Below are 26,409 nucleotides of genomic sequence, written 5' to 3'. Positions count from 1 at the left end.
TTTTTTTGGTTTTTCGAGACAGGGTTTCTCTGTGGCTTTGGAGCCTGTCCTGGAACTAGCTCTGTAGACCAGGTTGGTCTCGAACTCACAGAGATCCGCCTGCCTCTGCCTCCCGAGTGCTGGGATTAAAGGCGTGCGCCACCACCGCCCAGCTCTCCTTTAAATTCTTTAACTGCTGTTTTAACTCTTCCAGATGCCTTTCCCAAACCTGCACCATACTCAGGGTTAGCATGACATAATAAAAACCTTTCTAAAGAGGGCAAGCAAGATCTCTGAAAGCCCACCATCTGCTCCAAGGAACTACTGGTTGGCCTTAGGTGGCCAAGGAGCTACTTTTAAACTGTTAGCAAGGACCAGTGTATCACAAAAATATCTCCATCAAAACAGCAGTGCTGGGCACAGGGGCATGGTTGGAGGACCATCTCCATCTAGTCCTCTGTGGTCCACAGTTTCCCATGAACCATCTGACCTTATCCCAGAGGATTGCTGTCGCCAGGCCTGCTACCAGAGCTGGCTCCCTACCAGGCTAGGGCTCCCGTGGTGTCACCTTGTTTATTTAAATAAAGCTTGCCTGCCGATCAGAGGGCGGAGCTAACCACTAGCTAACCGTAGAGGTCACCAGACAGGAAGTGATACAGCTGGGCGGAGAGAGGAAGTGATAAGGTGGGTGGAGACAGTCTCTTTAGGGTGGGACCTTGAACAGGTAAGGTGGCTGTCGCTTGGCTTCTTCGTCTCTCTAATCGCTCAGCATTTTCCCCAATATCTGACTCCAGGCTTCTATTATTAAGGCCTATTAGAACTCGTGCTACAGGCTTCTCCTTCAGACACACCTGCCTGTTAATGGGGCCCAGGCTAATGAAGTCTCCGTGCCTAGAATGCTGCACTGGAGGGGAAATGTCTCTGCCCATCTCTAGGAGGAGCCGAACCTCTTCCACCTGTACTGCCCAGTTCTTCTTACACCATAGGAAACTTGCTCACCACACCCCTAACCCTTTTTTGAAATATGGTCTCGCCATGTAGTTCCTAGGTAGTCTGAAATTCTCTTTGTAGACCATATTGGCCTTGAACTCACAGAGAGCCACTTGCTTCTGTCTCCCCCAAGTGCTGGGATTTCAGGCATACACCACCTTTCCTCTCTTCCTTTTTTTTTTTTTTAAACTACTTTAGCATTTTATAAACCCAGTTTGCACACTAGTGTAAGCCATTCCTACCCACTGGAGCTACCTATCCTCTCTTGATGATGGCAACACTCGAGAAGCAGAAGCAGGTAGATCTCTGTGACCTCCAGCCTGGTCTCCAAAGTGATCATGTCACCCAGGGCTACATAATGAGACCCTGTCTCAAAAAGCCTAAGTAAGGAAATATATATTACATACATACTGTATATTTATCACCATATATTATATAAATATATAATATGGTTTGTGGGTGTGATAGAAGCCACTGCCTCTTAGATTGCATTTTCCCAGATGTCCCACAGCTCACCAGCCAGGCCGAGAACAGCACTTTCATTTCTTGTTTACAGTCCTTAGCAATGCCAGAAACTCAGGCTCACAACCTCCCCTCACTACCCCAGCTTCTGCACTGCACTGTGTGGCGCTCACTGTTGAGGACTCCAGCTTCACGCCGACTATGCCAGGGGACATCTGCCCCTCCCGTGTCTCTCTCCATCCTCACTGCCTGGTTCTCTCTGATGGCTCTAAGATTTTTGTGCTGGGAAAAGCTCCAGTGTAGATTCAAATTGTCCTTTCCCTTTATGGCCCACCTTCTATAAGAAATGGCAAGCCAACGCCCCCATCTCATCCTCCACGTTTTCCCACTTCCTCTGCTACATCAGAGCTCAGCAGATAGCATCTGATCTCTCTCTCTCCAGTACATAAGCGCCTTACATAGTAATGTTGGGGAATATTCTTTTCAGGCATGTGACTTTTGTCTATGTTGCACTTGTTTAACTCCATGAAGCTGTGTTACTGTGTCTGTCTAAAGCACCTGAGGGTCCTAATAAAGAGATGAACGGCCAATAGTGAGGCAGGGGCAAGGATAGACAGGGCTGGCAGGCTGAGAGAATAGAACAAGAACAGAGCAAGGAGAGCAAGACACTAGGGGTCCGTCACCCAGCCAGCCACAGAGTAAGGCTGAAAGTAAGACACACAGAAGTAAGAAAAGGAAAAAGTGTAGAGGTAAAAGGTAGTTGGGATAATTTAAGAAAAGTTGGAAAGGAAAAATGCCAAGCTGAGGCCGGGCATAAGCCTCCATGTGTGTTATTTGGGAGCTGGGTGGTGGGCCCCTCAAAAGCCTAAACAGTAAAAAAAAAAAAATCACAGTACATTTTGGCGTACCAACTTGGGGCTCAAAAATTCACGTAGAACCTGAGAAAGCTGAAAAAAAAAATGCGGCTCCTTTAAGAGTTTGTGCCTGCTGGCGAGCCTTTGAGCAGCCAGTATGTAAGTAGGAACAAAAATCGAAGTGAAAATGCCTGCCACAGCACAAGCGTTGGCAACTGGAGCTCTAGACAGGTTTAATGCAGTTCTCCTTCACGGACCTGAACCTCCAGCCTGGCGGCAAGCTTTGGGCTTCCCTTTCAGGACCCTACCCAAGAGTGGGCGGAGCCAGCTGCTAGAGCGTAAGGAGGATCCAGGTGTAGCTTGTCAGTGTAAATTCTGCTCAAGCAGACAAATAAAGAAAAAAAGAAAAAAAAAAGGCAAAGATGTGCAGTAAAGAAGTTCCAGATGGAGAAAAAATCCTCTAAACAGGTTCCAGTGTGGTTTACAATGTGTGTAGGCTTAAGAAGAAAATGGATATATAGAAATAGATTAAAAATAATAAAGTCTTTAAAGAGATAGTAAAAGTAATGTGAAAGGAAAAAGTCATATAAAGACAGGAAACCCAGGGAGTCTAGATCCTGTATAGTATTGTGCTGATTGTGAATTTTTTGATTGCTGAAAAGGGCAGCTGCTGAGAGACCCGGAATTGAAAGAGGGGCTGTGGACATAAACCAGCCTAGATATTTTAAGAATGCCTTAACTTTAAAAAAGTCAAAATAGTCAGGTGGTGGCGCATGCCTTTAATCCCAGCACTAGGAGGCAGAGAGGCAGGCAGATCTCTGTGAGTTCGAGGCCAGCCTGGTCTACAAGAGCTAGTTCCAGGACAGGCTCCAAAGCTACAGAAAAACTTTGTCTTGGGGGAAAAAAAAGAGATTTAAAACAAAACAAAAAGTCAAAATTGTATTTGTCAAGTGAAAATCAGCGATGCTTTGGAGAAGAGGTTTTGCTTTTGTTTCCACAGGAAACAAGAGGTTGTGGATTTGTGCCAGGGTGATTTGGATCTGGTTTGATCAAGGGAGACCTCCTGAAACTTGGCAGGTGATATCTATCAACAAAGGATATAACTGGTCTTCCCAGGACTTGGTCATTATCTCAAATTTTCTCTCTGAGACCCTAAAAGTACTTTGCCCACATACAGCAAGAAGCAGACTAAAGAACACAATGTGCACATTCCCAAGAGGAAAGGGGGTGTGGGTGGTCTTTGGTTATTTTGTGAGTCATAGATGTTTGTTATATTTGAGGGATATAGGATAAAAAAAAACTATTAATCTCAGATATTAGTATATGGGTACAAATTCAAAGCCTATTCTGTTACACTGTATTTATGTTTTTACTCTTGTTAAAAGGGCTTTTGTATGTTGATACAAACTAAAGGTAATTTTGTTAGAATATACTGCATATACGTTTCTACTCTTAAATGATTTTGCATATTAATAACAGTTTATTTTTGTTACAACATATTGTTCTTTTTCTTTTCTTTCTTTCTTTTTTTTTTAGACAGGGTTTCTCTGTAGCTTTGGTGCCTTGTCCTGGAACAAGCTCTTGTAGACCAGGCTGGCCTCAAACTCAACAGAGATCCACCTGCCTTTGTCTCCTGAGTGCTGCGATTAAAGGCTCACACCACTACTGCCTGGCTAATTTAAAGGTTTTCTTGACAGTGAGACACATCTGCTCCTGGCAGCACCAATTTACTTCTGAGAAGTAAATTGAAGAAATTTCTTACGGAGTTTATTTTCATTGTGGCAAAGTTAACCACAGAGGAAAGAAACTGCACTTGCCTTTGACTGCTGACTATGTGCTGTGCATACTGGACATGCAGGACCCACAGGAAACTGACTGCTGCAAACTTTGCCAAAACAAGGTGGGATGGTCATTCAGGGCTCCAGCTTCACAGAAGAAACTGCCAGACATTCTGCAGGACACAGAGGAAAATGACTGACAGTCATTACCAAAATAGGTAGGACGGTCTTTGAAATTTCCTGCTTTATTGCAAAATCTTTCAGATACTATGGTCCTGTAGGCTGAAGATGGGTGCCCCAACATTGCAAAGAAACTTTGGGTGACCATCCAGGCCGTCAGATGTCTCTGTCATTTCTAGAGTTTTTTGAGAGTTGTTTGCAATACGCTTTTGGTTTACTTTAATATTATATCCTTCTGGTGCCTTTGGAGTTGAAGACTAGATAGTTATAGTTGCAGTTTTTCTTAGATATGATAGCAAACAAGTCAGGCATAAAATTTTGGATTTACTAAGATACGATAGATTATGGAGTATTTTCTTTCAGTTTACCAGACACAAATGAATTGGAATTTAGTACACTGTGAATGTAACCTTTATTTGATAATTGTTCTTATTGTGTGCAGTTTTACTATGTTAAAGTTAAAACTTTTCATTTTTGTTTAGAACGGAAAAAGGGAAATGTTGGGGAACACTATTTTCAAGTGTGTGACTTTTGTTTATGCTGCATTTGTTTAACTCTGTGAATCTGTGTTACTGTGCCTGTCTAGAAACACCTTATGATGAATGGTCAATAGTGAGGCAGGAGCAAGGACAGATAGGGCGGGCAGGTAGAGAGGGTAAACAGACGAACTGAGAACGAGGAGAACAAGGAGCAAATGAGAGACAAAAAGGAGGACACTAGGCCAGCCCCCCAGTCCCCCAGCCAGCCCCGGAGTAAGACTGAAAGTAAGATACACAGAAGTAAGAAAAGGAAAAAGTCCAGAGGCAAACAGTAGTCAGGATAATTTAAATTAAGAAAAGCTGGAAAGAAACAAGCCAACCTAAGGGCAGGCAGTCATAACTAAGAATAAGCCACTGTGTGTGATTTATTTGGGAGCTGGGTGGTGGGCTCCCCCAAAAGCCAAAAGAGTAAAATGTCACACAATGTGGTAACTTCCTTCTGGACAGCTGAACCGTGATTGCATTGCATATCACCCACAGCAAAAGCCTACCCACTGCCTGGTCAGCTGCTCGTGGTTTTACTGAAGCATGGTTTACTGCCGAGTGCCTCACAGGCAGGTGCCTTACCACAAAGCTCGGGGCAGTGACACTCAGGTTGCATCTCAGGCGCTCCCTGCATGCCACAGAAGCCTCATCTCCTGGAGGAATTCTCTGCTGCCAACACAACCTCGGACAGAGGCCTTGCAGCTCTTGTAACTTTCCCAGATACCCGAGTTTTATATTTTCCCTTAGTTTCTCTCCTCTCTCTCTCTCTCTCTCTCTCTCTCTCTCTCTCTCTCTCTCTCTCTCTCTCTCTCTCTCTCTCTCTCTGTTGTTGTTTGTTTCTTTGAGACAGAGTCTCTCTAGGCAGCACGGGCTGACCTTGAACACACAGAAATCTCTCTGTCTCTGCCTCCCAAGTGCCAGGCTTTCCTTACAGTTTTCTGAGCCTAATAATCTCTCTCCAAAAGAGATAATGTCTAAATTTGGAGGAAATATCAACATAGCACCTGCATGTATAAACATATTGATGTGTGTATGGGTGTGGTCTGAAGCAATCCTCTCAAGGTAAAACCTTCCTTCTGGGAAAGAAACCCCTTAAGACAGGATGCTCAGTCTAATGGGAGTGAAACAGGCTCAGAAAGTCCCACAGACTGAGCAGATACACTAGGTCCCTCGCTTCCCAAGCATATATAAGCAATGAGGACTGCTGAGAGACACTTTCAGACAAGCTGAGCTGCCTGGAAGGGACACCCTCCAACCTGTGGGGCTGCTTCCAGGATCCATGGGCTAGGGTGAGCTTTTGATGATGCAGTTTCCAGGATCCAGAGGCTAGGCTGTGCATTTTTGAAACCTTAAAGCCAGCCCTCAGGATCCAGGGGCTAGGGATACAACTGTCTCTGAATCGTTTCTGCTCCTGTGAGTAAGACCTCACCCATAGATTTGTAACTCCAGGAAACACATTGGTTTGTCCAATTGGGCATTGGTGGTAACTTCTTTGGTCTGCCATTGGTTCCCTATTTGGGGTAAGCAGACACTTGTTTATGTCTCCCCAGGAAGTGTCATACAACAGACATTTGCACTTGTGTCCCTTAAATTTCCCTTTAAATCAGAAGCAACATTGTCTCCAAGAAGAATGGAGGGGACCCAGGAGATCTGGGATCTAAACCGGGTGTTCTGGAAGGGCAGGCAGGGGAACTAAACAGGAGCACGGTGGGGCTTGGGGGGGGGGACTGCACCAGAGGACCAGATAAGTTCACAAACACATCTTCAGTGGCCCTGACATTCTGACTGTACAGTTTTCTCCAGCATAGACGCCTTGAGAGAGGACCAGAGATAACAGCGGCAGTTGGAAGGACTGTGCTGGCTGATCCTGCGGCAGCAGAATTGAGCTGTTGTCAAGGGAAGGACGCAGATGTGCCGGAGGGGGAAAGAACTGAGGAAGGACAGTGATGGTCTTAGTGGAAACATGAATAGGATACAAGCTTTGTTAAAGTCTATAGACAACCTAGCTATGTATCAACAGTGGAATGGCTGAATAAACTAGAGTATAGATATATATTTTTATACTTTTTAGCAAGTTAAGTAGATATATATTAACATGAAAAGATCTCCAGAATGTATTGTCAAGGGGGAAAATGTCCACCTATTCTAGAAATATGTGGAAAAACATCTGTAAGGATATAAGCATGCATAAATATTTGTATTTACATATTCAGATAATACATAAATACCTGCAAGCATATATGTATTTGTGTGTGTGTGTATGGGCAATATGTCTGAATTAACTTCTAAATTTGAGAGGAGGGAAGTTGGAGGAGAAAGGTTTTCAGTCGGGCATAGTGGCTATACCAGGGAGGGAGGGTCAGGAGTTCAAGGTCAGGTTCTGGTACGTGGTGGGTTTGAGGCCTCTGGGCCACGTGAGACCCTGTCTCAGTAAATAAAAAGAGTGTCTCAGTTATGTTTTTATTGATGTAACAAAACACCATGACCAAGGCAACTTACAAAAGAAACATTTAGTTTGGGGTGAGTGGTTCCAGTGGGTTAGAGTTTGTGACCATCATAGCAGGAAGTGTGGAAGCAGGCAGGTAGGTATGGTGCTGGAGCAGGAACTGAGATGACATCAGATCCCCAAGCACGAGGCAGAGAGAGCTAACGGAACCGAATGCTGTGCATTTTTGAAACCTTAAAGCCAGCCCTCAGTGACAACCTCCTCCAATAAGGCCACACCTCCTAATCCTTCCCAAACAGCTACACCAACTGGGGACCAAGTATTAAACATAGGAGGTTATAGGGTCCATTCTCATTCAAACCACTACACTGGGTTAGCGTGATAATCCCATGGTTAAGAGAGGCCCAGGGCTCAGTTTTTAGCACTTGTACCACAGCTTACAATCACCTATAACTCCAGTTCTCGAGGATTTGATGCCCTATTCTAGCCTCTTGAGGGCACCAGGCATCTGTGCTCGCAAAACACTTATAAACACACACACACACACAAAAACGCTTAAAAAAAAAAAGCAACAACATAGCCGTCATTGGATTTATTTTATTTTAAAGGTATCTGTGTCCACCAAGTAAATACACACTGGGATTTGTGCAATTTGGTCTGTCTTCCACGCTGGCATGCAACATTTTGGCAGATGTGGGTGGGCGGGCAGGTCATCTCCTGGTGACCTGGCTGTCTGAAGGGGATGCGGTGAACGGAGGGAGGGAGAGTGTGGTGAGAAGTTCCTGGTAAAGGGGCTGTTTCTGGCTAACATAAGCAAGTGGTATTCCCTTACATAGTGCCGAAGAGAAGGCTCTGGAAGGATACACCACCCCTCCTGTCGTCTGCTCTGCTGTGGACACTCAACGTTTCCTTGTGTTTGGGAAGAATCGTCTGGTGGCAAGCTTACACAAACTCCCTCAGATTCTCAGGTGTCCCGCTGGCACGGAGTCACAGACAGGATGCTGTCTGCCTCCTTTGCCCACTGCGTCCGAGACAGAGACTCATATGCCCCACCTGTAGTCTCTTTGGAGTTGTGGTTTCAGGGTAGGGAAACCACGTTGGGCCCCTCTTGAAAATAAGGGATTCCTATACGCTTAGGGCTATTTGGGGCCCTTCAACTAATTAAGCATTTGCCCTGGGGGCGGGGAGGAGTAGGAAAAGATAAACTTCCCAAGCTTGAACTATTTATCATTTGGGGTTTTTCCTGGGCTTTGCAGTCCCAGAGAAAGATGGGACCCTTATAAGGCTTTATCACACTAAGTATCAAAGGCCAGCGCAGAACCACTGAGCCACCACCAAAGCCCTGGCTTACTTTTTACGCCTTCCTACATAAGACTGACTTTGAAACACTGAAGACTGCCGCTCTGGACTTCCCCACACCGCTCTGAGGCTGTCTTCATCTCTGCCGTTCTTTAACAGGTAAAGAGCAGAAACGTCCCCTTGGAGGAGTCACAACCACTACAGCCCCCATGTACCAGCTGCTGTCCAGCCATCCACAGTCTTGCCTCCAGCTCTGAAGCTGGCAGACAGGGCACCCTGCTGTCGCGGTGGCCTGGTCTCCCACCCCGGGAAAGACCGGGTATCTGGATGCTCGGCTGGCTGTATTGCTTGGCTTAGCTGGGTGGTGACCTTCATTCCTGCAGTTATCCGGGAAACCACCTTAGCCGATGGGAGGAAAGGACCATCTGAATTAAAGTAATGTCCCCTCGACTGCTGGAGAGGAGAGAACCTGGGCTGAGAATGGCTGTAGGGAGGGGACTAGGTTCAGGCCCTCTGCCTCTGTCACTTCTGAAAAATCTCATCTGTCCCTTTCTTTTTTCTTCTTTGTTTTGTTTTGAGACAAGGTTTCTCACCGTAGCTCAAGCTATCCTGGAACTGACTCCATAGTCCAGGCTAGCCTCAAATTTAGCAGTTTTCCTACCTCAGCTCCTGGAGAGCAACACTCGCAAATGAGAGCCACCATCCCTGGCTTTTCTTGTGAGGTACTGGGTGTCAGAATCGCGGCTTTTTCATGTGCTGGGGAAGCTGTTTCCCCTACACCGTACCTCCTACCCCTGCCCCATCTTTAAAGTGCACTTAGTATCAGATGGAGATTCCCAAAGGAACTCTGTGCTGGGGAAGAAGGCGTGTTGGGAAAGAGCCAGACTCCAGCTCGAAGAGAAGGTGGCTAGAAACAGCTGTTACGTCAGTGAACTGGAAGCCCCAAACCAGAGTCGGAGGTGGGAAGCAAGTGCGGCCCAAAAGGGAGAAAGAATGAGCTCAAAACTTCAACCCAAGGGCACTGCGATAGAAAAACACATGGTAGCCCTCAGCCTGTCCACGCCCCAGACCCAGGGAACCCGTCGCTCTAACTCCGCTTGCTTGTAACTATCGGCCCAGACAGACGAGCGGCCCTTTCTCAGAGGTCCGCCTTCTCAACTTTTCAGAATATAGTTTTTAAGTCAACTCTAAGTTCTGAGTCTGATAGCTAGAGTAGAAAGTATCAAAAGAGGTTTGGGCCAGGAAGGGAAAGAGTCCCTTGAACAGTCCATGCTCTCAGATTGGGGGAGAAGGCAGCAAAAGGCAGACTTCACAGGGCCGAAGTGAACACCCACAATCTCCTGCCTCAGGTGAAGGGAGGATGGGGGGCAATTTAGCAACCCTTCTGCTTGGTCCTCCCCTGTGCTCTGTGTAAAGAGGGGGGGGGTGTTCTGTTTCTCTCTTTTCGTAGATGCTGACATTCTTCTGCTTAAGGCTTTGTATGTACACTGTGTGTGTGTGTGCATGTATACGTGTGTTTGTGAGCAAGAAGGAGCGTGCTCTCCTAGTTCCCGCATTTCCGTGATCATCTTGTGACCTCTACTCGGTGACTAACATCACTCGGTGTAAGAAACAAGCATATGGAAGAAAGAAGAAGACACTCCCCTCCTCCCTAATGCTGAACGAGGAGGGGAGACTATGCTTACAACCTGCTAAATACATCACCAGCTACTGAGAGAGAAGAACAGAGGAGACGCAGCAGCAGCAGCAGCAGCTTCTGGTATATAGATACAGAGTACAGAGTATGAGGGAGGAGACATCGACAGTCCAACAACACGGGCTGGGGAGGGAGCTAGTATCAGAGACCACAGGTTTTGCAGCATGCTGAGAGAAGAGGCCTCAGTCCCTCTTAGAAACTGGGAAAGAAAGAGAAAGAAGGCGTGAGGAGCCAGCCGGAGCCCAGGCTCTGTGTCAGAACAGACGGTATTGGCACACACATTGGTTTACAGTTCTGTCCCTTTAACACCGACAAGCCAACCCCATCCACCCCCACTCTCAGCCAGACCAACCCCTGCTTCTCCATCCCAATTCTCCCAGCATCCTCTTTCTCCATTCCAGTTCTCTCTTCCCTATGCTTTTCTGCCTGGCCAAACCTGGGAGGGGCTTGGCCTAGTACAGCCCAGCAAGAGACTGGCCATTTGCTCTCAATCCTAGTGATCCTAGTCCGCCAAGGATCTGACAAAATAGGTCCCACTGACCACCTGGGGTTTAAAGCAACCATGACAAGAAGCCTGGGGACACCAGGAACAAGGGGGTGGGGAAACTCCTGGCAAGAAGGAGGCATGGAAGCTGGAGGGGTTGGAGACTGGAGGCAGTTGGTTTTCATTTTCAGTGAACAGTATGGAGAGGACCAATGTCACTAGCTAGAGGGACCAAGAGTCAGACAGCATCAGAGTCTTTGGTAGCATATGCAGATCTAGGAATAGTACACAAGAATAAAACAGACATCGTGACAAGAGGCATCTTAGCTCAAAGCATCTCCATGTGTCTAAGGTTATTTTATGGTGGAGGCGGAGGCTTGATGGGATGTTCTCCCAAGCTCTCCTGTCGCTGTAGCTGTTGGCAAGCGTATACAATTTTTCTAAATGTGTGAGCGATCCCTAGTGGTGGAGATCAGTACTGCAGTTACCGCCAGACCTGAAGGGTAGCACCAAGGTACATGAGAGGTCAGGGTTGGAGGTAACCTCCATAAGGGAAAGCATGAACTGATGTGTGATTTGGGGTTCTTAGTAAATCCTTCTGTTTGTTGTTGATACAGGATCTCACTAACCCATGATCCTCCTGCCTCTGTCTGAGTGCTAGGACTATAGGCTTGTGCTAAGTACCAGGCTAAGCAGAAATTGAAAAGTTTTGAGATGGTTTAAGAAAAAATAAAGAGGGGAGGTGCTGGGGAGATGGCTCAGTCATAAGGTGCTTCTGCGTAGGGAAGAGGACTGTGTTCAGATCCCCAGCACACACATAAAGCCAGCACTGGGGGGACAGAAACAGGCAGAAAAGGGGGGTAGGGGTGGGGGTGAGCGACCAGCAGTCCAACCAGAACAGCAAGCTCCAGTTTCAGTGAGAGACCTTGTTTCAGAAAATAAGGTGCACATACACACACGCGCGTGCGCACACACACACACGCACGCACACATGCACACACACACACACACTATAAAAAGAAAAGAAACAGAAGAGACATGGCCAGATGGGAAGAGACCAGGGCCAGAGTGGGGAGTTGCCTCGGCTACCTGGAAGTGCAGATATGTAGCCAGGAATGGGAGTTAGCTGGCTGCTGTCTCTTGGTGGAGAGGGAAAAGCTTGGCCTGGTCCTCAGCCTCGTAGCCGCATGGCAGGTCACTCCTGGAGAAAGACACACATGTCAGAGCCAGTCCTGCCTATGAGATAACTAAGGCAGGGCAGGAAAGATGCATGCTCCTCCCAAACTAAGGACCTGCCCAAGGTCAGAAAGTTCCCCAAAGGTAGGAGAGAAAATACCAGTTACCAGGCATCAGGAGTCCTAATGAGTGGGAGGGGCTTAGACCTAGAGTGGGGAGAGGCTTAGACCTGGAGGGGATAGGGGCTTAGAGGGGGGAGATGGGGGGATGGGGCGGGGGGGGGATGAATAACCACAGTGAGCCTCATTTCCTCCTCCCTCCCCACGAGACTCCAGGGAAGCCCAAAGGGAGAAATGTTATTCACTTTTTCTGGTCCCACCAAGAGAAGCCCAGGTTAGTGGTATCTGGGTACCTGTTGTCGTTGATATCTGTGGCATTTCCTGGAGAGACCACCATTGAGAGCACACAGTTAGAAAAGGATGATGCGAGGAACAGACTCCACAAACCCTTCCCATGGGGCACCCTATCCTCAGTTACACAAAGCTGTACCCATGGGGCCCGAGCATTTGGAGGCAGAGGCAGGTGCATCTCCGAGTTCCAGGCCAGCCCGGTTTAGGCTGGACATCTACATAAGACTAAGGCTCAGAGAGTGGGCCCAAGTGGATGCCCCTATCCTCCCCACCCTTCCTGCCCTGAACCAGGAAAGGGATGCCAGGCAGTAACCACTCTAAGCAAGTGCCCTGCCACTGGCTCCATTCCTGGCATTATCTTTAATCTGATGCCCTGGTGTGGACAAGGGTCTGTTAGTGTCTGCCATAAACACCCCTCAATTTGCCCCAGGGACCCCATAGACTGGATTTTTGTCACTCACCATTGTCCATGTTGGCCTTCTGGTAGGAAGCTAAGGGGCCACCGGATGTGGCTCCGTTGCTGGCACAGGAGTTAGCAAAGCTGGAAGGAACAGAACAGAGACACAGCCTGTACTCTAACCATTCTGAGGACCACCAGGCCCACACTCCTCCCTTCCAGTCCATCCCTGGGAAGGAAACAGACAGTCTCGGAGATGGGGAAGAGAGCACCCATCTCCTAAGCACGTGCAGAGAGCTGAGAAAAGGGTCAGAAGCCACGTGACAGGAAAATAATTAAACTTAAATAAGCCAGAGCTGACACCACCCTGTCAGACGGCCAGTGGGCCGGAACTCTAAGCCACACCCATGGTCACTCACTACAGATCTGAGGTGGAGCTAGGTGCAGCCTGCAGGTGCAGGTTCTGGTAGTTCTGGAAGAGACTGTTGGTGTAACTGATACACTCGGGGCTCCGGGTGCCATAAGGGTTGGTGGGTGAGGAGGCTGGGTAGTGGCCAGGCCTCACAGGCTTAGCTACAAAGAGAAGACAAGAACTGTGAGGAGGCTGTTGGTTACCCTGTGTTTCCGCTGGTCCCTAAGGGCAACCCCAGCAAAATGACTTTACCATCCTCTGGCAGGAAGGTTAGGGCTAGAAGCAAGCACTGAGGAACTGGCTGGATTTGCTCGGGGTAGGAGATGGTCTCGCCTACTGGCATTCACTCACCAATCTGGGCAGAATGGCCCCGCTTGCCGGAGCTCTTGTACCGCACGGCTTCCTTGATGCGGTCCACTTCCTGCTGGTACCGGCGCTTGTCCTTCATGGCGCCCTCCTTGGCCTCCTTCAGTGCACCCTCCAGGGCCTTAACTCTCTCAGCCGTAGCCCTAAGTCGTTTTTCCAATTTAGGAAGCTCACAACGCAGATCTGCATTGTCACGTACCAGCTGTGGAGTGAGCCAGACAGAAGAAGCCGAGAGAAAAGCCATGACCCAAAACAGAGTAGCCCAGTGGAGTGTGGGGTTGAGCGCGAAGAGAGAGGATAAAGAAAAATCAGGACCGTGTCATTTCCTTGAGAGACCTCCTTCCTTCCCTTTAGGTAATACTCAGTTCTCTTCCGCTCCTTCCTGCTTCCTACAGCGTTTTTCTAGGCGAAAGCCTCCTCCTATAGCCATGTCTCAGGTTCCATCCCCCTAGACAATCCCCTCCACTGTAGGCCACAGCCTGTGCGGGGCAACAGCTCCAGGGCCCCAGTGGGGAGCAGCCGGCTCTGAGCATGCAAACAGCAGCAAAGCAAGAGCACGTGACAGGGTGGGCATGGCTGAGCCGTGCAGGTGAGTGGGGTGCAGAGCAGGGGTGGAAGCTCGAATCCGGGACCCCCTCACAGCCACACACGGAGTCTCCAGGAAGGAAAGAAAATGTTTGCGATCGGATCGCACAAACATTTGTGCTCGCTACCTTCGCGTCCGAGGACCTCCCGGGCCAATTTCCCGAACCCCACTTAAATTAAATTGGAGTGTGATAGCAACCACTCTGCAGCCAGAGAAAGCCCATAGATCCTCTGGCAGGGTCTGAGGGGGGGGGGGGGCGGCACTTGAGACTACTAAGGGGCAAGGCCTTGGGAATCAGGAGTGGGGGGCGGGGTGGCTGGGGGCAGTCAGGCTGCTCAGCATAGCAGAGAACACAGTGAGGAAAGGGACAGGCGAGAGCTAGGACCTCTGTTCAGCTGTAGGCATTTAGGGATTATCAGGTCACACTGTACTGCTGGTTTAGGTTAACTGTGGCATCGCTGAATTTCAACAACCCTACTTCCTGCATAGACTTGCGTCATTTGTCCTGTCTGTCCTTTAGGGGAGCGATATTTGGAGTTTGGGACTTAGAACAGAAGCAGGGGCTTTGAGGAGGGAAAAAGGAGGCAGGCAGAAAGAGAAGGGAGGAAGAAAGGCAGGATGGGAGGAGGGAAAGAGGGAGGGAGGGAGAGAAGGAGGGAAGGATGGGAGAAGGAAGGAAGGAAAAAAGACGGGGGTCATACTATGTAGCCCCAGCTGCCCTCAGACCCTAGCTTCTCAAGCGCTCGGATCACAGGCCTGTGCCGCCATACTTTGCTATGTACTGGGGTTGAGCTTTATGCAAACCCTGCAAGGACTCTCAGATAGGCCACGCCCCCACCTGCCGTCCTTTTTTTTTTTTTTTTTTTTTAATTTCCAAGCTGTCATAAAACTTTCCTGTAAAGGTGTTTTACCATTTCATCGTAAGATAAGGAAGGAAAGATAATATTTTAGCCCTCAGCAGATCCAAACCCAAACCCAGCAGGCTACGCCTAAGTCGGGTTTGGTAAATTTTTAAAAGGATGCACTTTACTGAGTCTTTCCTGTGTGGCCTGGGCACCACATAAGCGGGGGAGGAAAAGGTGAGCTTGGCTAGTGAGCGTGCGGCTAGAGGGGAACTTGGGAGGGAGGGGATGAAATTTAGGCTGGACTTGCTTTATGAATCAAAGAGCCCAACCGACTGTTGAGTGGTTGGCTCCTTACGTGGCCACGGATGCTTCTGCTATGGACACCCCAAACATTTCCTGTCCTTACTCCTCTGCATTGCCCTTCCACCCACCCACCCAGCCCATACCTTGGAAACCCAGGCTTCCAACTACAGAGCAGTGGCAATGGCAAGCGGGGGACAGAGAAGCAGCAACTCAGTGCAGGGGTTCTGACCGGCCCCCACTGGCCTGGTTGGGTCATGTGGAGAACCTCATTTAATGTCCTGCATACCTGCCCCAGGTAGGCAAATGGAGTTGTTGTTGTTGTTTGCTAAGAATAAAGCCCAATTACCTTGAATTTCTTATATCCCTGAAGTCTGGAACTATTATACCCTGACCCCAGCCCCACCGTAGTGCTAGAGATTGCCCTGCGGGGCTGTGTGCAGGCTAGGCAGAGTTCTGCTCAGTGTGACCTCACAGCCCTCCTCTGAAGCTATAGCCCCTGTGCCTCTTCCACACAATTCAGCCTCTTTAAGCAAAGATGGGCTGAAACTTTGAAGAAGGGAGAAGGGGCACAGAGCAGAGGTCAGTGTGCGCGTGGACCCAGATGAGATGCCAAGAAGGGAATCAGAGAACCGGAAGAGAAAGCTAAGGACTGCCTGCTTCCCCAATCCAAGCGGCCTTTCAGGATTTGGCTATCACAGGGGCCTGGCCTCCACTTCTGAACGCTTACCTGTTTGTGAACTTTTGTAAGCTGTTCCAGGTTGTTCTCAAGAAAGGAGATCTTCTGTTTCTGGGAGTGAATCCCCCCACTGTCCTCGGGTTCCATTTCTGCACTCTGGTTAGAGGGAAGGGAGGGAGGGAAGATATGGCTGGCCTGACCCAAACCCACCCCACAGGGGACAGAACTGGAGAACCTGGAGAAGGGGAGGAGGCCACAGGGTTGGTGAGACTTGAGGACGGCACTCACTTTCTTGACTCGAGTCGTGACGTCTTGAACGAACAGCTTGCGAAGGTTGTGGAGGGTCTGGAGTTCCCGGGCCTGCAAAGGATAATTCAAAATTGGGGCTACTGAGTCTGCCTTCACCTCCACAATGGTCTACAGTCTACACTCAAACGGTCTGTCACAGTCTGGGCCACAGACTGCAGTGAGGGGGCAGGAGAAACAGAGGAGGAAGAACTGAGGAGGACTGGCGTCGCTGCCTCCCACTCTGTTGGTTTGTTACAGGGGAGAAGCCACTCACAACTGTCTCCTCCAGCCCCTTGAGGTCCTGCTTGGACTGCTCATGTCGCTCGTACAGAAATCTGTAGCAAGAGAAATAAGGGGAGGGATGGACAAGGAAGACCCCTCAGGATCTCCTTTCCCTACCGTCCATTTTATCTCTGCCATTGTTCCTTACACAGATTACTCATGTTCACAATGCAGCCTTCAGAAAGGAATACTTAAAGAGAGCTCGGAGGTAATTTTGTGAAAAGCCATGATTCTGTTATTTACAGATAAAATTACCAGGTGTTCATTATTGCTAACTCTTTTTTATGCATGTAACACAGCCACGTGCTAAGTTTCTTGAGACCATACCATACTGCTTCAAAGCCTGATTTTCATACTAATCACCCTGGTGGTCCTGGAACTCACTCTGTAGACCAGGCTGGCCTTGAACTCGAGGAGATTGGCCTGCCTCTGCCTCCCACTACATTCGGCCTGGCTAGCAGTCAGGCTGTTGATCTCCCGGCCTTTCTCCCCACCCCTTCATACTTGCTTCCTGTGACTGTCCTCACAAAGGCCACCCGAGCATCCTGCATCTCTGCGCCTGTCTGCATCAGTTCCCGGCTGCCCACCCGCCAGCGAACGCCTCACTCACGTCAGCTCCTGCAGTTTGGCGCTCTTCTCGTGCTCTTCGTTCTTCAGCCTCTCATAATCAGCCTGCAGCTTCTCCAGCTCCAACTGCAGCTTCTGGTTCAGGCTAGGGAGGGCGGGGGCACAGAAGAGATGAGAGACACAGGAGAAAAGGGAAGTCCCACCTCTCACACATCAGTCTAAGGATGTCCCAGTGTGATGCTCCTGTCCTTAGGTATGGTTACAGACACCGGCTATGTTTTCAGGTCAGCATGGGACCCTGAGTACTCCAATTACAAAAGCCTCAAGGACAGGCTAATTCCTTCTTGGGTCTTTTTTTTTTTTTTTAATTGATTTGTTTTTTATGTGTATGGGTGTTTCGTCTGTCTGTGTGTCTTTGTGCTACATGTCTGCCTGGTACTTGAGGAGGCCAGAAGAGGGTGTTGAATCCCCTGGGACTGGAGTTACAAATGGCTGTGGGTTACTATGTGGGTGCTATGAATTAAACCCAGGACCTCTGGAAGAGCAGCCAGTGCTCTCAACCACTGAGTCATCTCTCCAGACCTTCCTAAGTCTCTTGAAGTTGGGCTCTGAAGTGTGTCATTGTTGAGGAAATGACCTTGGACATTAAAGATCCTGAAAGATCACTGGAGTGGCCACGGCGAGATGAGGGGACTGGAGGGACACTGGAGCCACCCCTAGGACCCTTACTCTTTAAGCTCATCAATGGTCCTCTGCTTCTCATTGATCTCATCCCGGAGGCGGGCCAGCTGCCGGTGATGGGCCTCACGGTGATTCTCCATCTGCAGCTCCAGGGCCTTCTGCAAAGGACCCAAGCCTATGCTCAGAGCCAGCCTCTCCAGCTGACAGTCAGCACAATCCTGGCCTTGCCAAACACACCATCCCCACAGCATCCTGGCTCACCTTCACTTCCTCTGCGTCCTGTGTGTCCGGTTCCTTGTCTTTTAGGGCCACTTCATGCACAGTTTCTAAGCGAAAGAGAGGAAGACAGATTCATAATGGCAGAGCTCCAGGCCACAGGGGATGGGTGTCTAGGGACATTCCGGGTTGGGACAGTCCAGTGTGACTTATCAGGGATGGAGGACAACAGAGGGTCTATGGTTCGTGCACAACAAGCTACATGCAAAGCCAGGCTACATGTTAAGTAGCACATGAGTTGAAACTGGGAACTCAAGCCAGTGTCGAGCGAGAGGCTATCGGGTCTCTTCTTCCTGATAGTGTATAACTTTGCTTCCCAGTCCCTTCTAGGACCTCAGCTCCAAGGATGGCTGGGATAAACCTGGGAGGGCCTCACCCTGCGCCTGAAGCTTGGCTAGTTCATCGCTCAGGGAGTCATAGGATTCTTCCAGGTGCCGCTTCTTCAACTCCACACTCTGCATGTATTCCGTAAGCGAACGGATCTTGGCCTCATGCTGGTAAGAGAAGGTGGGTGGCAGAAAGGAAACGGAGGGTATAAGGGTCCCATGCTGTGAACTGCAGCCCCCCTGTATGCCGCCCCCACCCCTGCTGCACTTTCTAAGAGGATTCGAAGTCAGGGGCCTATGGAGACTCTTCCTTCAGACAATCGCGTCAAAGGACAGTACCCCCCGAGTTTCACCTCTTTGGTCTGGATCCTCCCCGCCAGCACCCCAGATGTTCAGTCCTTGATCCCCACTGACCCAAGACACTGACATCAAGGTGGGCATTGGGAGGATTTCATTTTGTTTTTTCAAGACAGGGTTTCTCTGTGTAGCTCGGGCTGCCCTGGAGCTCAGAGAACCAACATCGGACAGGGAGCTTTCCTACACCGCAGAATAGCCTCTCTCACTCTTGGGCGCTCATCCTCAGACGCTCACCTGTGAGATGAGCAGCTGGCAGGATGACAGCTCCCTGCCAGTCACCTCCATCTTGCGGTGACATTCCACCTGCAGGTTCTCCAGCTGCCGACACCGCTTCACCACAGACTTGACCTCCGATTTGATTTTGCTGATGTAGAGTCGGGCCACGGTGAACTCCTCTTCAATGGCCCCGCTGATCTCCACTGGCTGAGGGTGGGCAGAGGGGGGAGAGCTACTTCTGAGGCAGAAAGGGTGCATCTACATCCTTCACCCTTTGCCAGAATCACACGCCTTTGCGGGTACTCAAGGAAGCCCCGGTTCCTGAGTACCTTTTGGCAGCCTGTGCTGGCTTGTTTAATGCCAGCTTGACACGAGCTAGAATCTTCATTGAAAAAAAATGCCTCCATAAAATCCAGCGGTAGGCAAGCTTGTAAGGCATTTTCTTAATAGTGATTGACGGGAGAGGGCCCAGCCCATTGTGGGTGGGGCCATCTCTGGGCTGGTGGTTGTGGGTGCTATAGACTGGCTAAGGCAGCCAGTAAAGCAGGGCTCTTCCGTGGCCTCTGCATCAGCTCCCGCCTCCAGGTTTGCCTCCCTGTCTTGGCTTCCCTCAGTGGACTGTGACTTGGAATATGTAAGCCAGACAGACCCTCCCCTCCCACCCCCATCGCTATTGGTCACAGTGTTTCATCACAGCCATTGTGGCCCTAAGACAAGGCTCCTAGCAACTAATGTTTCACTTCGAAGTCTCCTCTGACATTCAGACGCTGGATCCGGAGAGTCTTCCCTTCACCTTAAACATCAACCAGTCTTCTTTGGTTTGCTACATTGCCCTTGCCAGCCCCAAACCCCTGGGATTACGTGCTTAGCCTGTCTCAGCCTCCCGAGGACTGGCCTTACAGCTGCACGCCCTATTCCCAGCTGGACTTTCCTTTGTGGATAACCCCAAACAGGTCTTTTTTTTTTCTTTCTTGGTTTGGGTTTTTGTTTGTTTGTTTTTCTAGACAGGGATTCTGTGTGTAGCCATGGCTGTCCTGGAACTCGCTATATAGACCAGGCTGGCCTCGAACTCACAGAGATCCGCCTGCCTCTGCTTCTGAGTGCTGGGATTGAAGGCGTGCACCATCATCACCCGGCCTCCAATAGGTCATTTTCTTATGCATAGATGTCATCCCCTGCTCCCCATGTTACCTCTAGATCTTGCCACAGAAATCTCTCTCTGTAGTATGTGTGTCTTCTCAGTTGCTCTATAATTCTCTGTATTTCTGTATCTGAGGCACAGCCCTTCTTTTGTTAACTTTAAAAAAAATGGATCTTGCTTGCCCAGGCTGCCCTAGAACTCTTGTTTTCCCTGCTTCAGTCTCCCTGGGAAGGGGATGTTTCAAGGCTCTTTGAGCTGCCTTCCTCAGTACCCCAGTCCCACCATGCCTCTCTCTCCAGTGCCCAGCGCACAGAGCAAGAGCACCCTGAACAACACCGCTTTCTCTCCTGACTTACCAGCTTAATCTCACCGTTGCCCACGATGACACTAAACTCGCTCAGGTCCTTCATCAGCCCATTGAGTACCTCAGCGATCCGTTTCCGCTGGTGTCCACTGACCTCCTGGAGTCGCTGTAGCTCAGACTCCAGGGACAGCATGGTGGCCTAGGGACAGCCCCTAAGGTCACTACCATTGCCATCCTCCTGCTCCCCTTCCCAGCTTCAGCAGAGCCTCTCATATCATGTAAGACTCTGAGGGCTTCTATGGAGAGAATACAGACCCTGCAGAAGCCTCTGGAAGAGAGAAGGGCAAATTGCAGAGGCAGGGCAGGGAGGGCATCAGCACACTGGACACCTGTGCAGGAGGAGCCGCACCGCACAGTGGCGGGAAGCAGAGGTGTTCCCAGGTTAGGGCGCCCTCGGGCTACTTGCCAGCCACTTACCACCTTCTGGGACAGCTCGTCCACCAGCAGCTGGTTCTGCTGGCTCTTCTCTTCCACCTCCTGCGACTTCTGGTCGTAGTTGACTGCCAGCTCCTCCAGGGCCTGCAGGACTTCCTTCACCTCGTCCTTAGCAGCATCGTTCTCTGACTGTAGGTGGCTCAGCTCCCGCTGGACCTTCTCATTGTCTCCCCGAGTAGACACCAGCAGCTTCGAGGAAGAGGCGGAGCGTGTGAGAACACACTCGGTCAGGGATTGCCTCTTGAGCCCCTAGGTCTATGAGAGCTGAATACCCACACTCGCCTGGCACACACTTGAAGTACAAATCAGGGAGATGTGAGCGTCAGGCTTCATTATCCAAAATGGAAAAGCACCTGGACGCCATCGTCTGGATGGCAAGAATAACCTGGCTGGCTACTATGTAGCAACAACTAGGCTTGAACTCTTTTTAGTTAGTTACTTTGTTTGTTTTTTTGAGACAGGGTTTCTCTGTGTAGTCTGGCTGTCCCGAAACTCACTCACTACGTAGACCAGACTGGACTCGAATTCAGAGATCCACCTGCCTCTGTCTCCCAAGTGTTTGGATCAAAGGTGTGCACCACCAATGCCTGTGTTAGCCTTGAACTCTGATCTTCCTAACTTGACCTCCTAAGTTTCCAGATTACAATGATTTCCATGTGTCATTAGTCAATAAAGTAGAATGCCACCCACTTTTTTTTTTGATAAAGTTTCATGTATCCAAGTCTTTGTAGCTAAGAATGACCTTGAACTTTTATCCCCATTATTGGCGCTCAGCAGATTACAGGTGTGTGCTACCTCATCTGGTTTACTCTGTGCTGGGGATCAACCACCCGGCTTCATGCCTGCTAAGACCACACTCTGCCAACTGAGCATCCACATCCTCAGCCCCTCACTCCAGCTGTTACCTCTTCCTGGTCCAGCATCTGCTGCTTCAGCTTCTCAATGAGCTGGCTCTGCTGGTTGATCTCATCGTCCTGTCAGAGGCGAGAGGGGATGGTGAGGGGCTACTTCGCCCATTTTAGAGTGCCGGGACCAGAGGAAGAAGCAAGATCACAGAAAAATCAGAGTGCTGCTTTGAGTTGGGAAGCTTGCATACCAAAAGGAAGGCAGAACTTCGCTTTGCAATTCATTCCTTTGGGACAAGGGCAGTACCCAGCAAAAGTCTCCATGTCCACATCCTTAGCCTAAACCCTCACGATAGCATTCCAGTCTGGCCACATCATTTAAAAGCATTAAAAAAACTAATGAAAAATTGGGGTACTTCTTGAGACAGGGTCTCATGTACCTAAGGCTGGTCTTGAACTCTGCATGTCTATGTAGCTGCAAATGGCCTCGAACTCTGATCCCTGTCTCAGCCTAACAGGTGTTGGGATTATAGGCATGTGCCACCTTGACCAGGACCTCTGTGCATGTGTGTATTGAGACAGGGTCTAACATGTAGTCCAGGCTGGCCTAGAACTATGTTGGACTCAAATTCCCAATCTTCCTGTCTTCCTGTCTCAGTCTTGTGGTGCTGGATTTATAGGCGGGAATACCACACTTGGTTCAAAAGCAAACTCTCTCTCTAAATATATAGATGGATATGTGTGTGTGTGTGCGTGTGTGTGTATGTGTACAGTGTTTACTTTTTACATAATTATTTTTATTGTATATATGTATGTATATGTGCTATGTCTGCCTATGTCTGTGTACCTGCAGTGCCAGAAAAGGACATCAGATCTCCTAAAACATGAGTTACAGAAAGTTGTGAGCTGCCATGTGAGTGCTGGGAATCAAACCCAGATCCTCTGAAAGAGCAGGCAGTGCTCTTAACTGCTGAGCCATCTCTCCAGTCTCAAAAGCAAATGTTTATCCATAACAACCAAATACATTCTGATAAATGAATTCTCAGACATCTATTTAAAAGAAACTTTCTCAGACAGTTCCCAGGCTGGCCTCAAACTTCCTACGTGGCTGAGGGTGACCTCAATGTTCTGATATGCTGCCTCCACTGTGTGCTGGGATTACAGGCATGTGCCACCATGCTTGGTATTATATGGTACTGAGGATTGGACTTAGGGCTTTCTTTGTGTACGCCAGGCAGGTGCCCTACCAACTAAGCTAGACCCTTAGCCCTAAACAGATATTGTTATGAAGAATTGTTAAAACTATGTGATGTAATGCCAACTAAAAAAACCCGAACTGGTCAGGATGGTAACCCCAGCAGCACCTAGGAGGCTGAGCCAGGAGAACCAAGAGTTTGGGCCTCACCTAAAATATGAGACTATCTATAAGAAAGGAAAATAAGATGCAAATCACTTCTCCTGTATACCTCAGTTACAGAATGCACAAAGAACAGTAAGATATTAGCAGCGTTATCTCTAGATAAGAGTTGATCAGTCTCTTCCATTTTCTTCTGTTTTTAAAACTTATTTTCCACATCATAATGGTGGCACAAAGCAATGTTTAAAAAAAATTACAGGGGCTGGAGAGATGGCTCAGAGGTTAAGAGCGAGCACTGGCTGCTCTTCCAGAGGTCCTGAGTTCAATTCCCAGCAACCACATGGTGGCTCACAACCATCTGTACTGAGATCTGGCGCCCTTCTCTGGTGTGCGGGCATACATCGAGGCAGAATGTTGTAAACATAATAAATAAATTTTAAAAAAAATTACAGTATGCTTGTGTTTGTGTGGTGTGTGCATGTGCGCATGTGTGTGCCCCGATGCTCATGTGGGGCTAGAAAACAACTTGTGGGGGTCGGTTCTCTCCTTTATGTCATCGGGCTTGGCAGCAAGCACCTGTCCCTGCCGCTGAGCCGTCCTGCCACTGTAAGCGAGCTTGCGTCACCCTGCCCAACTGCCTGCACCTTGTCGTCAAGCTGCTTGTAGAGGCGGCGGATCTCTTCCTCATACTTCTGCCTCTCCTCGGGTGCGATGCGGACCACGATGGATGAGTTGTCATTCACAGGAGTCTCCTCACACAGCTCAGCTCCCAGAGCTGAGTCCTCCCCAGCCAGGCGCTCGGTCTCAGGCACATTCTCTCCTGACAGGGACAGAAGGAAAGAAAAGACAGTGTGATGGCTGATATTACCAACTTAACAGCATCCAGCATCACCTATGGGACAAAGCTCTGGATGTCTATGAGGGCGTTTCCATACTGAGTTAGTTCAAGTGGGCAGATCCCCACCTTAAACGTGGGCAGCACCGGGCAGGTCCGCCTTAAACGTGGGCAGCACTGGTCAGGACCACCTTAAATGTGGTAGCACCATTCCATGACTGGTGTCCAGATGAAAAGGAAGTCACAAGTGGAACACCAGCTCTCATCTGTTTCCTGACTGCAGGTGCCACGTGGGCAGCCACCTCAGGCTCCTGCACCCTCAGACTGTGAGCCAGAGTAGATCCCCTCACCCTTAAGTTGCTTCCCCTAGGTGCCATGTCACACAGCACTGAGAAAAGTGGCTACAGGTGGAGAAGAGACAGCCACATGCTTAAATCCATTCTCCCCAAGTCCTCAGAGCCAGGATCTGCAGGCCCTCAGGCCCCTCCATCTTTGGAGGATCTTGGTAGATAATCAGTTTCTTCACAACTGTTCCTCTGCATTTCCAGAAACACAGTCTCGCTTCCTAGAGATTGTTGCTGGCCCTAAACACTCCCAGACTAGGCTGTTCCTAAGCCACACATCTTACTTTACCTCCCATGGGAGGGTGGGTGCAGGGGATCCCTCTCCAAACATTGCGCCACCACTGTCTCTTACCCCCATGGGGTCCCTCTCCAAACATTGCGCCACCATTGCCTCTACTCCCATGGGGTCCCTCTCTAACCATTGCACAAACACTGCCTCTTACTGCCATGGGGTCCCTCTCTAACCATTGTACCACCGGCTGCCTCTACTCCCATGGGGGTCCCTCTCTAACCATTGCGCCACCGACTCAGCTCGGCCTCCAGCTTTGCGATGGTCTCCTTCTGGGCCTTGGTCTTCTCCTTCTCCTTCTCATATTTCTTCTTCCATTGCTCAGCCGTCAGCTCCAGATTCACTGAGGCAGTATTCTTAATAGTCTTTGCCCTGAGTTGAAGAGAAAAGAAGCAAAGATGAGACTCACATTGTTCTCTGGTGACGGGGTGGGGATGGTAAGGGATATGACCTGGGACCCCTCTGGGGACCCCGACACTGACCGCTGCCCAAACATCAGGGTAGACTTTGTCTCCGCGTCATTGTAGCTGGACGGTGAGCAGCAGATGAACATGGTGGTCCTACAGTTTCCTCCCAGGGAGTCCTGAAGAATCCGCGTCATTTTGCTGTCACGGTACGGCACATAGCTTTTCTAGAGCAGGAGACAGACCACGAATGAGAAACACTCTTTCAGCAGGGTAACAGAGGCTAGCGATTCTCCCTGGGGACTGAACAGCCACGGATTGGGGCATGAGATGGGGAAGGTTGAGGGGTGACGGTGACCTAGGGAACACTTACAGTGCCCTCAGCCAGGGCAGAGATCACGTTTCCCAGGGCCGACAGCGACTTGTTGATATTCTTTGCCTCGTCCAGCACAGCCCCTTCTGCTCCGGTCTTGCTGACCTGTCAGGGAGTTACCAGACAAGCATATCGGGAAGAGCCGAAACACTGTTTCCACTTGGAAGAGCCAAGCCCCAAAAAGAGGGAGGAAGTAGGGAAGAGGATAAAGAGGGATGCTCAGCCAGGACCAGGAAGACCCTTCCTGCATTCCCGTGAACTCTCTTGCAGACGCCCTGACCATGATAGTATAGATAGGTTATATACTATCATTTATATGAGATATTCAAAGCCAGAGGGTAAACCAGTGGTTTGCAGGGATGGGTGGGTGGGGAAAATGGGAAGTAACCATTGGGTAATAAAAATGTTCTAGAACGTGGCAGTAGCGACAGTGAAGGAGAGTTTTTGAGAGAAACTCAAGTTTTGAGAGAAAACTAAACCAGCTGGATTGTTTGGGAGTGAGGGCCCCAAGACTCACTATGTAACCCGGGCTGGCTTGATACTCATGTTCACCTTGTTCCGGCCTGACTTCAGGGTTACAGACGTGATTTTGCAGGTGCACAGATGTGCAAAGGTCAGAGGTCAACTTGGGTGTTGCTCTTCAGAAATTGTCACCTTGCTTTTTAAAATATCTATCTATCTATCTATCTATCTATCTATCTATCTATCTATCTATCTATCTATTTATCTATCTATCATGTATACAATATTCTTTCTGCGTGTATGCCTGAAGGCCAGAAGAGGGCACCAGATCTCATTACAGAAGGTTGTGAGCCACCATGTGTGGTTGCTGGGAATTGAACTCAGGACCTTTGGAAGAGCAGGCAATGCTCTTAACCGCTGAGCCATCTCTCCTTTTTTTTTTTTTTAGTCAAGGTCTCTTGATGGGACAGGGAATGTTCTGGTTAGCTATGCTAGCTGGCCAGCGTGTCCCAGGACCTGTCTCCACCTCCCCGGTGCTGGAACTACAGGCATGCACCACCATGCTCAGGTTTTTACATGGCTGCTGGATACTGAACTCGGGTCCTTCTGCTGGCAAAGTTAGCACCTTAGCAATCCCCCAGCCTGATGTTTTGTTTTGTTTGAGTCAAGGTGACTCGTCCAGGCTAGTCAGACTCCTATGTTGT

At 49.4% G+C, this 26,409-nt stretch overlaps 1 protein-coding gene across 4 annotated transcripts in view; it reads right to left on the bottom strand.

Moving 5' to 3' along the window:
- Positions 1–3,908: 3,908 nt before the first annotated feature.
- The window catches only part of Kif5a (kinesin family member 5A), a 46,319-nt gene continuing 23,818 nt past the window's right edge, over positions 3,909–26,409 (bottom strand). The window contains exons 9-29 of one of the 4 annotated variants that reach the window (XM_050163950.1): positions 25,244–25,348; positions 24,949–25,097; positions 24,690–24,838; positions 23,643–23,818; positions 21,702–21,770; positions 20,779–20,985; positions 20,354–20,500; positions 18,875–19,063; positions 18,334–18,451; positions 17,943–18,007; positions 17,730–17,839; positions 17,044–17,145; positions 16,426–16,486; positions 16,152–16,223; positions 15,915–16,019; positions 13,439–13,655; positions 13,095–13,248; positions 12,740–12,819; positions 12,281–12,308; positions 11,782–11,893; positions 3,909–4,236 (exon numbers count right to left, since the gene is read on the bottom strand). In XM_050163950.1, coding sequence (XP_050019907.1) covers positions 11,815–11,893; positions 12,281–12,308; positions 12,740–12,819; positions 13,095–13,248; positions 13,439–13,655; positions 15,915–16,019; positions 16,152–16,223; positions 16,426–16,486; positions 17,044–17,145; positions 17,730–17,839; positions 17,943–18,007; positions 18,334–18,451; positions 18,875–19,063; positions 20,354–20,500; positions 20,779–20,985; positions 21,702–21,770; positions 23,643–23,818; positions 24,690–24,838; positions 24,949–25,097; positions 25,244–25,348 — 2,382 coding nt within the window. In that variant the 3' untranslated portion in view covers positions 3,909–4,236; positions 11,782–11,814. Of the gene's footprint in view, positions 4,237–7,795; positions 11,894–12,280; positions 12,309–12,739; positions 12,820–13,094; positions 13,249–13,438; positions 13,656–15,914; positions 16,020–16,151; positions 16,224–16,425; positions 16,487–17,043; positions 17,146–17,729; positions 17,840–17,942; positions 18,008–18,333; positions 18,452–18,874; positions 19,064–20,353; positions 20,501–20,778; positions 20,986–21,701; positions 21,771–23,642; positions 23,819–24,689; positions 24,839–24,948; positions 25,098–25,243; positions 25,349–26,409 lie in introns of those variants that run through there. The other 3 variants (XM_050163951.1, XM_050163952.1, XM_050163953.1) reach the window with 3 other exon arrangements.

This window comes from Alexandromys fortis, unplaced genomic scaffold (assembly GCF_014885135.2).
Source record: "Alexandromys fortis isolate MF-2015 unplaced genomic scaffold, M_Fortis_MF-2015_v1.1 scaffold_125, whole genome shotgun sequence".
NCBI classification, from domain to species: Eukaryota; Metazoa; Chordata; class Mammalia; order Rodentia; family Cricetidae; genus Alexandromys; species Alexandromys fortis.
The sequence above is the reverse complement of the archived record's forward strand: the minus strand, read 5'-3'. Positions and strand labels throughout refer to the sequence as shown.